The 12654-nt window shown below is 36.0% G+C and overlaps 2 protein-coding genes across 5 annotated transcripts in view; one reads left to right on the top strand and one right to left on the bottom strand.

The window, feature by feature from the left end:
• LOC132205687 (uncharacterized) overlaps positions 1-8014 on the bottom strand; it is a 50680-nt gene extending 42666 nt beyond the window's left edge. The window contains exons 1-2 of the mRNA XM_059634939.1: positions 7986-8014; positions 1458-1555 (exon numbers count right to left, since the gene is read on the bottom strand). Coding sequence (XP_059490922.1) covers positions 1458-1555; positions 7986-7997 — 110 coding nt within the window. The 5' untranslated portion in view covers positions 7998-8014. The remainder of the gene's footprint in view (positions 1-1457; positions 1556-7985) is intronic.
• Positions 899-11262, top strand: LOC132205625 (uncharacterized). Of its 4 annotated transcripts, none has more exons than XM_059634848.1 (5): positions 899-1017; positions 8615-8735; positions 8912-9537; positions 9594-9730; positions 10063-11262. In XM_059634848.1, exons 2-5 carry the CDS (start codon positions 8728-8730, stop codon positions 11110-11112), a joined length of 1821 nt encoding a protein of 606 aa, XP_059490831.1. In that variant the 5' UTR covers positions 899-1017; positions 8615-8727; the 3' UTR covers positions 11113-11262. The 4 variants fall into 4 exon arrangements, with proteins under 4 accessions (XP_059490831.1, XP_059490821.1, XP_059490812.1 ...); XM_059634838.1 differs by lacking the exon at positions 899-1017 and adding an exon at positions 8277-8412; XM_059634829.1 differs by lacking the exon at positions 899-1017 and adding an exon at positions 8507-8550.
• The last annotated feature ends 1392 nt before the right edge of the window (positions 11263-12654 follow it).

The raw sequence follows: 12654 nt of genomic DNA, 5'->3' as shown, positions 1-12654 counted from the left end.
TTCTTGATTCCAAAACACGCCCTAAACCGTTCTTAGAGGTCAACAAGTTTTTCTAAGTATATAGCTTGTTTTTAAGTATGTAATTATTAAACATAAATAGCTATGCTTAAGAATTATTTGTTTTAAAGGAAAAAAATATTTATTTTAAAAACATTTAGTAAAATTTATAATAATAATAATGCAGCCAATGATCAGATTCTATTGATAATAAGCTTTATTACTTCATTAAATTTTTTAGATTTTTATATTTAATAATAAATAAAAAGTTGATTTCTTTCACGAAAGACAAAACCTAGTTTGTTTTTCAGATTGAAATGCATCAATTTTGTTTTTTAATATTCCAAATATTCATTGCATGTTTTTTACTGTTGAAATTGCAAATTACTCACATATTAATATAATCAGATTTAAAAAATTTATTATTCCCTACCAAGATCAGTAGATTTGTAACTCGATATTATCACAATTACTAATGTTTTTCAGATGTATTGCAACGACCAATTATTGAAAACAATTGCATTGCAATTCTCAGCACAAACCGTTGCAATTAACACGCCCGTCCGAAGGCAAATTGTGGAAATATGATCGCATCTCACGCGTGTTGATAGCGAAATGGACAACGGTCTGCGGTCTCGGGTCACTGCATGCAGAAAATATATGACACCTTGGACAGAAGTAAAAACGCGGTTGAGATAATCGAGGATGGCAGCCTGCAATTTGAACATGAAGCTCCAATGCGAGCTATTGCGCGACTCAAGAAAGGCCACGTTACATACATGTGTATTTGCATAACTCGCAATTCACCGGTGCGCTTATCTGCTTTGAAAAATCGTCCGCCGTTCGGAATGTTTGGTTTGAAGAGTGCACAGGTCGCTCGATCGTGACTTATCCAATTGAGAAGAAGAAGAAGTTGGAGGTTTATTGTTTATTGAGCGAGTTTTGGGCTGGCGCGACCTTGGCGTGTACGTTCAATAATTTTGTGCACGTCGGCGCAGGTGGACCACCTAATTATTCCAGGTGAACCTCGCAGATTTTAATTAAGAAGATTTGCAAATTAGATCTTCAACATTTTCTTTTCTACTCAGAATTCTCTCTAATCTGCATGCAAACCAACTAGTTTCTTTTGCACTCTTGACACTACTTGCAATAATTGTACACAATTTCTTGAAATGAACGTAATTAAGAAAATTACTTTGAGAAAATATAATTTTTGAGTTATTCAATGTAGTGGAGCTCGAGAAGAGATCTTTTGCAACAATGAATTGGAATTTACGAAAACAAAAGAAACCCGCCGCAAATTATGTAATATTTTCAATAAAATATCCGTGTACTTTTAAGGCGCGTTAATCTCTTCGCCCGGGCGAATTAGCAGCACCAAAATGGAATTCGTGCATCATCAAGGTGCGATGTCAGAACAACAAAAAATAAATGTATATAAGTTGGCGATTTCCACTTACCGCATAATGTGTATGCTGATGATGGTGATGGAGTGTAATTGCTGCGATTCTCGCCGGCACAATAAAAAGGTCGCCCGCCAGATTTCACCTCGGATGCGCTTCAACAAAAAGCATGAGTACATTAAATTTTTGACTATTAAGGAATTAAAATCGTGATACTGTTCGTGAATTACAGCATAAATATCTAAGGAGACGCGCCGCCGAAAAGGCGAGAAAATTGAAAATGCTGTTGGTTAAATAAACACGGACGGCCCAAATTGGAGAGAAGATCTCGCTCTGTGCAAGTGAATTATATGTTAATGCACATCGCACACAATCATGTTTATAGCGTTGATGAAAATGCACGACGATGAATATGGTATTTTTTTGAAAAGCGTTGCCTCACAACGGCAGCCCGATTGGCCGTTATAAATCCATAGCGTATGCATCTCTTTTATTATGCAACCGTGTTGGCGAAGTCGTAAAGTAATCGACACGAAAAACAAACTAATCAAAGTAAAGCCCGAAAAGTGGCTCGCATTGAAAATATAAAATTTTCAATGAAAAGTCGTGTGGTAACGAGAAGAAGGAAGGAAAACTTTTGTCGTTTCCTTCTTCTCAACATTCCTGGTGTAATTAATTTTCACTTTCGCTTTCTGTGTGTGCAGAGCCGACACGCACGCGTCTTATAACACCTAAAATAAAGTTCACAGACCTTGACAATCACACTTTTTTGAAAGACGCGAGCCGCACACAAAGAAAGCCGTGAAAGCGGAATGTTTATAATTTTTGTTTGACATGTAGTTATACCGCACAGGGGACGGTAAAGATGAATGATGGAGTGTAACAACTGCAACTTATGTTAATTCAAAATCAAAGAATAAACAGAAAAGATCAAGAGAAAAGAGAAGAGTAAGTTATTACAAAGAAAAAGGCAAAACGGATTAGTTTATCTGGCGGCTAGGAAAAAATACAAATGGAAAAGAATAAAGAGACACCGTTATTAATTAATTTTTGAGATGAACTAAATGTAAAGTAATCCCTTTGTTATAAAATAGTAATTCATAAAATTCGAGATCAAAAGTAATGATTTCAGTTTACACATTTAAAATTTTATATTTATGTCAAGTGTGTCTCGTGAAGATTTATGGGGTTTAATTACTTTTTTGCCGACTAGATAGCAGAAAAGTTATTAAGTGAATATTAAATGAAAGTTTAAATTTTGATATTAAAAGCAATATTCATATAAAATCTTTTTTAACTCGCGTTAATTTTGTAGCATCATATGTTTTAAAATGTGGTTTTTGCATTATGTGTTATGTTCACTTCACTCTCTTGATGTTAGCAATGTCCAGACCACTTTAAATTTCATCTCATTCGTCAATAAGATTATTAAATCACAGAGATGGTCCATCACATAAGGAATACTCTTGAACTTTGCTTAAAAATAAGCAATTTTTAAAATTAATTGCTGAATATTTTACAATTAAATTGCATCAACGCATATAAATGTGTGCATAATCAAAGAATTCAGTTACAACAAGAGGATTATTTCAAACGAGATAAAACCTAGTTTCCCTTGCCGCGCGCACATAATGCATCATTACATTTTCGCAATGTCTCTCCTGCTGACGGCAAAAGATGAAATATGAGTTTTGCGCGGAGAACAACACAATTCGCATTTTTCCGCATTTGCCAGTTGTAAGGTAATAATTAACCATTAGCCGCATTATAATTAAAAGGCCATAAGTAGTACGTCTAATCATGCACGCGAGGCAAACGTAAATTAATGCAAAGCGTGACGCCATCGCCAGACCAGAAAAGTGCAAAAATTGACGCGCTATGTTATCTTCGAAAGCTCATCACCCGCGTTGATGCAGCACAAATTTTGCGGCTGCGAATTGCAGTTAACCTCCGCGGTCGACTCGCTTTTTATCTCGTATCAAACAGGATTATCTTTGGGTTAAGCAACACCCGCGGAGTGGATATTTTATTTTCTTTCTCTCTCATTAAAAGTGGAGATGAGCTGCTGGCGAGAGTGAATTATACCAAGTAGCGCCTCCAGGCCTCCAAATGCTCTAATGACCAAACCGTGTTTTGCTCTCATGACCAAGGTGAAAAAACGCGTTTGCGTGCGAATATTCAACCAATATGCTATTAAAAAAATGTGGATGAGATTATTGCACATTTTTTGCTACACCATATCCACCAGTGTTAGCAATGACCTTACGTTAAATTGGCACAATTTTTATCTCATTTGTTGTTGAAAAAGTTTCTAGAAGCTTGAAGATCAGCAAAAAGGTTGACTGGCGAAAATCTCTTTATTTAAAATTTATGAGGCTTTTTAGGCTCACATTTTAATAAAAAAAAGACTAGGTCAAGTGATTATTATACAAACCAGATGCAAACAGCTATATTTTTGAGCAGGCAGTTGGTTCTAATTAAAAATTAATAAGAATTTAAATATAATCCCAACGTAAAAAGAAAATAAACACAATGAGAAAATTATCTTAGTTTGGTTTAAATTAATTTCGTCATTAAAAAAACAACCTGCATATTTATATGAATGAAATTACAGTTTGAGCCTTTTAACGAGCTTTTGAATTTTGTTTTAAGTTGGTTGGTATTCGCAGCACTCGCCGGTGAAGTGGTCCTTAAAGAATTGCAATGACCGCCGTCGCATTGCGTTAAACCGCTATTACACAAAAACTATGCAATTGCCCCAAAGGTATATCCCTCACTCAACTACTCAGGTACAATTGAGTTAAAAATCTCCACTTCTGCATGTATAATACGTGCATGCCATGTTAATTGCCCTCAACAATGAGGGAACAAAATTATTCCCATTTCAAAAGCGTCTTTTATTTTGAAATTACTTTGATGTACTTTCACCTCGACCACTTTAAACGGCCTCTTTGCATTCTTCTTTTGCAAATTGATTTTCAATTATTTTCATCGGGGTATAATAAAAATAAAAATGCTTCATTACTGTCTTGGCTCGCGCTATGGATTGTTCGAAGAATAACCGAGAGTAATAGGAAACGAGACGATCCGTGTCTGCGTGTGCGAGAAAATTACACAGCTAGTTAAAAACCGCCATGAACCTTTAACTGAAATAATTATGGTTGCAATTTTTTGCAATTTAATCTCCATCAACGTTATAAAGTCTGTAATTTGATGAGATAATTTATAATTTGCATTCGGTAATTTGATATTCTATTGAAGGCATAATTACTATAAATGAAGAAAAGAATAATTATAAAAATTTAATTTCTTTACTTCATTTTTCATATTATTCTTTCAATTTCATTATTTCCTGGCGAAGGTTCTTTTATTTTAATTTCAATAACGCCCAAATCTGACAAAAGTAACAAAATTATATTAAAGTAGATCAATCATTTTTTAAAATAGGAAAATTTTCTACTCTTCTAAGCTTACTCGTGTAATTGAATAAATATAGTACTAACTTTTTTGAGTTTTTTAAAATTAAGAATTTATAAATAAAAATCTGATTTCTCTTGCGAAAAATTAAACCAAGCGAGTTTCGCCATGACTGCAACTCAATGTGCACTTTTGCCAAATGAGTAATTTTTTTAAGATCTTTCGAAACGACCGACGAAAAGTAAATGCCAACAAAAATCTATCGGGTGCTGAAAAACATGATAATAAAATTTTACTGCCTCAAATTTGAACAAATTTATTGTTCACCGCGAGCACCGACAAAACAAGCTCACGATGATGTTGTTTCTCGTGCTGCTCACACTTTGACATTCAAGCGCAGTCAGTCATTACAGATCTGAATCAGAAGAGTGAGAGAGAGAAGCAAAGTTCAAGCTTAATAATGCAAACGAAATAATTTCAACAAATGCACCAACTGCTGCAACCCTGACTGTATCATTATCATACAAATAGGTCTTTTTTGGTTATGCAACCGAATCAATAAGTGGGCAGAAGATCAATATGATTTTGACTGACGCTGTCTGTGCGAGTGAAATTGTTTTCTCTGCGCAGTAAATCAAAAAGTGCGAGGGTTTGGAGCGAATCCCAAAGCGGTCTAATAACTGACATTATAGTTTTCCAGCGCGCAAAATTTAATTACAAAGACTGTCGGAGAGAAATTACGAAGTAGCGCTTATCTCAAAAAGCATCAATTAATTGTAGTTCTCGAGCTTCTGTATATTATTATTGCCGTTGAATAAACCGCATTTTCAAGTAGACTGGCTGAGATTATTTGTTAAATTGCTTAACGTTCATATTATATTCTTGTGTTCACGGCTGACGAGGTTATTTATAGATTGAATTTGTTTTAATTGAATGAGACGTCCTATATTTGTACATTCAAGATTCACACTGCCTGTGCGGTTTTGTATTAGAATTCTCCAGCCGGTTTATGTGAACGCGCTTGAATAATGATTTTATCAAGAGTGTGTATTACCAAAGAAGCAATAAAATGATTTACCTTAAATGGATGCAACATTTCCGTCGAATAAAGGAGATTTGATATTAATACGCATGGCACACCGTCTTTCTTTCAAGAACGAAAGAGAGAGAAAAGTTAATCTTCAAGCAGCCTTATTTTTTTTTTATTTTTTTTTTTTATATACTTTTTTTATATAAAACTTAGCAGAAAAAAATAGCTAAATCAATCCACTTTTACAAATATGATTCACTTAAAGGGACTAAAGACTGACTGCGCCACTTTTAATTCAGCACACAAAAAATAATTATTTGCAAATCAGAAAATTAAAATATTTATCTATTAAAATTTTAGTTTCTTTGAAATTGAATTAATTTTAACAAAGAAAATAAGACAAAATTATAAAACAAGAAACTGGTCCAGATTTAGAGCAGTTTTTGGTAAATGGTCTGTGGATTTTTTTAATTTCATGTCAAAATTTGTAAAATTTATTGCAATGCCACAGTTGATTCATTAGAAAAAAAACCTTTTTTTAACCATTTAAAAAAGATAATTAAGAATAAATCAAAAGTTCCAACTTTGGTCTAACTAAATCTAACATATCCTTGATTATAAAAATGCTTCCATTTAGAGAATCATTAGCTATTGATGTTTCTATTTCACAATGACGATTGACGATAATTAGGCATTCATATTTTTTTTTATACTAAAGAGAAAAGCAAAACAGCATCTATCACCATTATTGGCCCAAATGTTGTGCAATGTTGTCCATAATTTAGGGACTCGATAAAAGATTGACCGCATCAAATAATGCTAAACCGTCTATCGATGCATCATCATAGATCATCGCTGAGAGATTAATTAATCGCATTTGACCCTGCACGATCTGCAGCAACAAGGGAGGTGAAAGAAGAAGCATCTCATAGAATGTACTAAATAGGATGCGCTGAAAGGACTAGTCGTGTTTTTGAGCACAAAAGCCTCTCGGTTACCAATTTCGAAACTGAGGCGAACAATGGCGCACGATGGATGGGCAGCGAGCAAGGATGCGCAAAGGTCGCCTCTCTCACACTTATTTCGCGCGCGGCCACTGACGTAATTCGCGATTAATTAGAATCCAACCATGATTAGTCGCGATTCCGTCACTCGCAAAAGGGTTCGGCTCCTTTCAACCGACGAGACGAGAATCCACTTGAAAAAATTGCCGAGCGCACAACAATCGTAATAAAATGAAACGGTGTCAGATAGAGGCACCTGATTGTGATTTTGACCTCACACTTTTCTCACCTGCACCAAGGTGCGCGCAAAATGTATTATTGTGTGGAATTTTATTAAGGAGCGCACATATGCTTGGGAGGCCAATTTTGATGATTCTCTCGGCGTGTGTCACCTAACCTTTGCGACGGCCCATTATAAAAGAATTAAGCGCGCTTATGTCACTCGGTGGGTGCAGGCGCGCTCTTCCTATTAATGCAATTTCCACCTGAGATTTAAATAATGCATAGTCTATGTTTCTTTTTTTGTTCATATAAGACCTCAAAGAATGTTTTTATTACTATGTACCAGTTTCTTTACGTAGGAGCATAACCACATACCTCTCCATTTTAATTTTATAATGCATTATGATCGGGGAAAAAAATTAGTCTGGATTTATTCAAGAATAATTAGCGTCCTTGATCCTCATTGTCAGAGGTCGTATTAAAAAAATTAATATGCAATATCATTAGAAATGATAACTGTTTGAATTAGATTCGTTCGTAAAAGAAGCAAAATAAATTTTTTTTAATAACAAAAAAAGTGGAACTTAAATTATTTAATTTTTACAGATTGTATAATTTCAGGTTTTTGTCAGTGGCGCCGACAGATAATTTATTTCATTGTGGATGTTTTTATTTATTTTTTTCCAATCGTTATTAAATAAGTTTAATATTTGCTGTTCAGTAATTTGTGCGTGAAAAATAAAATTTCCTGTCCATCCTTAGGACATGTTGTAACAAAGAAAAATTAAAAGTCAGTACTGCCGAACCTGCCCATAATAGTATATAATTATTTCTTTCAAATTGTATGCTGGCATTGCACTCCTTGAAAATTGTATTCTCATTTCTCATTAGCAATAATTATGATGTACTTACATATGTCGGCATGTTGTTTTAAATCCTAGCTGTTTTCCTTTTTTCTTTATTTTTAAGAAACTTTTAGATCCATCGCGGGGACCGAGCCAAAAGGAGCGCAAAAACTATTTCAAATAACAAATTCAAACTGTTTGTCTTTCCTTCCGATTTCTCCAGCGCGATCGACATCGACCTGCGCTGTGGACGCAGTCCAAGAAGGCAAGAACAGGTTTTATCATGTTAACTTTACTATTACATACATGTCCCATTCTGTTCAAAATTACAAAAACTAAAATCACCCATCACCCCTCTCTAATATTTATGGTTATGTCGATATAACAAATTCCACTCACTCTTCAAGTACATATAATAGTGTTGGTGCTGGACGGCAAATTATATCATGCGGAATTCGGTTTATACACTCCCAATGTGAATTGCACAGTTTTTGGTAAATTCCCCACTTTTTGACGCATCACCACTTACGCCTCATAATTTTCTCTCTCGCCTTCTCCAACTTCTTTCTTTCTCACTATGTTTGTAGTGTTTGTGACAGAATGGCGTCGATAATGTCGATATCCCTGTGCGTGTGTGTATTTCATAGCTTTTCGCTCATCAAAATATGTATTAAAATATTAAATATTTCTTTTCAGTTTCTTCTGACTAAGTTGCCATAAATTTAACTCGCCAATTTCTACGATTTTTGCTGCTAAAACGTCACAGTTTATTTTTGATCAAGAAGAAGCAAGAAAAACGACAAACAGCCATGAATTGGTAGGCTGAAAAGAATGTTCTTCACATCCCTTATATCTAAGTACAGTGATAGAAATAAAATTAATGACAAGAGATTTTTGTTATTAAATTAATATTAGATAAAATTAAAAGTTTAAGATAATCGGTTTCCATTATTAATATGGCTTAAATAATTAAATTACCACATTTTTATTCAGGGGTGGCGCAGCAGACGTTTCTGAAGAGCTTGACGAAATTGTCCTCAAGCGTGAAATGAGCCAGTTCATCCTGGTGCAGCTGGACCCTGCAGAACTTCGAACAATTGGCAACAAGTTCTACAGCAACGGCGACTACTGGAACGCAATCTCTGCGTACACCAAGAGTTTGGCCCGAGCACCTGCCAGCAGCGAACTGCGCGGCCTGGCCTACGCCAACAGGAGCGCCGTCCTGCTCGCCCTGGGCTATTATGAAGAGTGCATCAGCGACGCTAAAATCGCCCTGGAGAACAACTACCCTGAGAATTTGGCCCACAAACTGCACACAAGGATGGCTGTAGCGTACAAAGCTTTAGGGATGGAAGTTGAGGCTGAGGAGAAATTGCAGATTGCTGTGAAGTGGGTTGAAGCACTTGGAGCGAAACCTAGTGTGGAAGAAGCGGCCATCAAAGAAATTGTTGACCAACTGAAAGACCAACGCACACCTAAATTGCCTTCAATTAGAGTGAAATACAATGAGCCTCCACAGCAAAGCTATGGCGCAAATCCTGAGGATCCTAAATTGTCTGCTGCTCTCACTGTTTCTGCAGATGGAAAAACTATTAAAGCCAACAGAGACATCAAACTTGGTAAATAATTTTTTTGCTTGCTATATGATGTAATTTGGGATTTTGTAATTATACAGGTGATGTGCTCCTTGTTGAAGAACCATTGCTCTATGAGCCAACTTGTGTGGTCAAAGAGGGTGAAGCCTGCTGGATTTACTGCAGTGAATGCTTCAAAATGTGCCTTAATCTTCAACCCTGCCCATATTGTTCCTGGGTATGGTGTTAATTGTTAACTCAGAAACGTTTCCTCTTCTTTTAAATTAATATTTAATAATGTCAATTTTTAACTTTTTCCTCGAGTAAAAGCTAAGCAAAGTTGATGCATTATAATAAATTAAATTTTTTGTTACGTTTTTTCAAACAGGCATGCAGGTATTTTCAAAGACCTTAATTCAATTTAAAAGTAAAATATATTCTTATTACTTGTCTCTTTAGAATTTGAAATATATTTTTAAATAAAATTAATTTTATCGGCTGAAATTTTTCATATGAATATAATTGAAGATTTGAACTTTTGGATGTTATTCGATCTTGATCATTTTTCAGGCCTGTTACTGCAGTGATGAATGCGCCTCCACAGCTTGGGAAAAGTTTCACAAGAATGAATGCTTTCCCAAACAGAAGACCCTGGAGGCAATGATAAAGAATAATGACAACACAGTCCCTGTCTCCTTCCGCAGCATCAATTTGGTCTGCAAACTAATCTCTGTTCTTGGCCTGGAAAACTGCATTAATGCTGCTGCAGATGACAAGATGCTGGCTTGTGCTCCAGAGCAAATCAAAAGTATTTTTAATATGGACCTATTTCAATTAAGTCCAAATGTCGTCAGCAATTCTGACATGAAAGCAATTGAAGTGGTGCTAGATGCCTTCGAAGTCGCTGGCGACTCTAAGGACAAACTGCTTTGCTTTTTGGTCAAAATTCTGAGAATTGTTCTCGGAAATATGAAAGATAATTTCACCGCCAAAGGCTTGCACATTGACGGACAGTTCCTCTTTGGGCAGTACGATATTGGCATGGGCGTTTATCCTAGGGTTGCCACCATTAATGGAAGCTGCGAACCCAATACCCACTGCTGCTTCTACCAGAAAACTCTGGTCCTTCATGCAGCTAGGCCCATCAAGGAAGGAGAGGAAATTTTCCAATTCATGGGCCTGAACTACTTTAACCATAATCTCCAGGAGAGGCGCGAATTCTGGCAAATTTTTACCCACGAATGCCACTGTGACGCCTGTACCGGAGACTGGCCCTTGGTCAAGGATTTGGTCCCCTGTCACAAGTTTGTCTCTGAAAATCCACTCTACGAACCACTGAGGAAGCAGTTTGAGGCGCACTGCTCCGAAGGAATGATGACACAACTGTCGGAGCTCACTCCAGAGAACTTCCTGTTGTGCAGCAAGATTCAGGAGCTTTATGGAAATAAAAGAAGAGATGATCTGCAATACAAGCTAACAAGTGACTTTGTTAGGAATTACCTCTCTTCTCTCACGAAGAAATTTGAGGTCACCTTTAATGAACGTTCCAAGGAAAATCTTGATCACTACATTCCTGCAACTGGTATCAGGCTAGCCTACATGATTTTGCTCAGCAGATAGATTTTCTCAAAATATTTTCCAACTAGAATTATATAACTATACTGTTGAAAATAATGGATTATTTTCCATTATATTGATTTAGATTTTCCAGGCTACCTTTTGTAATAGGAAAATGTTTAAATTCTAGAACAAGCGAAAATAAAAATTGAACTGAATATAATATCTGAGAATAGTTTGTCTCTCCTAGCTCTGAGAATGCACCAATTACCATTTCATTTTATCTTCAGAATTTTATTATAAGCCCTATACCAATTTACTGAATTAATTGAATGTTTCTTTGTTGTAATATCGTAATAATATACATAATAAATTACATAAAAAGATGAGAATTTTACAATTCAGTGGAAAAATATTAATTCACCAAGTGTCCCAAGATGTGTCCATTGCAATATGCTGGCCGCTCGCGCGCTTTTGTCTGTGTTACTCCCATGTTATACTCTTATGGCACGTCGATCAAAAGCGAGAGACGAAAGCGATATTTTGCAGGCTAGCTACCTATATAGTTATTAACAAAGAGACGACTAAGTAAAAAAATTTTGAGAAAATAACCCTCAAGATATGGGAAATTTAAAAAAGAAAAATTAGGAGCATAATCTTTACTTGAAATTTTTATTTGCTTACAGTACTACACCGATTATAACTTATTTACTTCATAAAAAATTGAAATGAAAATAAAGTATTATAATTACGAAAAGTAAGTAGCACCGTACACTTATATCTTGTCTTGATTGATATATATAAGAATACAAAATACATATTCATCTACAAAGTTATCTCGCTACATCAGCAGTCTAACACCAGTGGCAGAAACATAGTGGTGCAGGCCTTGAGAGAGATGCTCGACATCATCTGAATCAATGTGAAACTTTTTGGTCAAGCTGGCAAAGTACACTTCAAGGAAGTCGATTGTCCTGTTGAACTGCTTATCATCCCTCCTTTGATTTTCATACAACGCCTGAATTTCGGCACTAAGCTCAAAATTTTCTGCAGTCATCACCTCAAAGGGAAAGCCAACTTCACTGAAATCCTCTACCTCATCTTGCCACTGCCGCCTGAGAGATTCGTAGTCAGGGTTGTTGGAAACAAAATCATGGCATGGGACCAAATCCTCTCGCATGGGCCAGTTTCCGACACATGCATCACATTTGCATTCATGATTGAACATTTCTTACGCCTTTCCTCGAGATCATCGTAGCAGTAATCAATGCCCTTCGATTGAAAAATTTCCTCTCCCTCCTTGATGGGTCTTGAAGCCTGGAGCACTAAGGTCTTCTGATAGAAGCTGGGTCGGACGTTTGGCTCACAGCTTCCATTAATAACTGCAGCTTTCATGTAGAGGCCGACGCCAATCTGGTACTGTCCAATGAAGAAAAAGTCAGCAATGCGCGACAGCTTAGCACTGTGGATGGGTCGCCAATTGGATAGCATGAAATACAAGGCATCTTTAAAGAAATTGATCAAGGCCTCTTTTCTTTCTCCAGTTAGTCCAAGACTGTCCGCAATTAATTCCATGGAAATTTTGTCTCCAGCGCTGACGCAAGT

This window comes from Neocloeon triangulifer, unplaced genomic scaffold (genome assembly GCF_031216515.1).
Source record: "Neocloeon triangulifer isolate White Clay Creek 2 clone unplaced genomic scaffold, ASM3121651v1 ptg000001l, whole genome shotgun sequence".
In the NCBI taxonomy this organism is placed as follows: domain Eukaryota; kingdom Metazoa; phylum Arthropoda; class Insecta; order Ephemeroptera; family Baetidae; genus Neocloeon; species Neocloeon triangulifer.
This window is presented reverse-complemented; position numbering and strand designations above follow the sequence as displayed.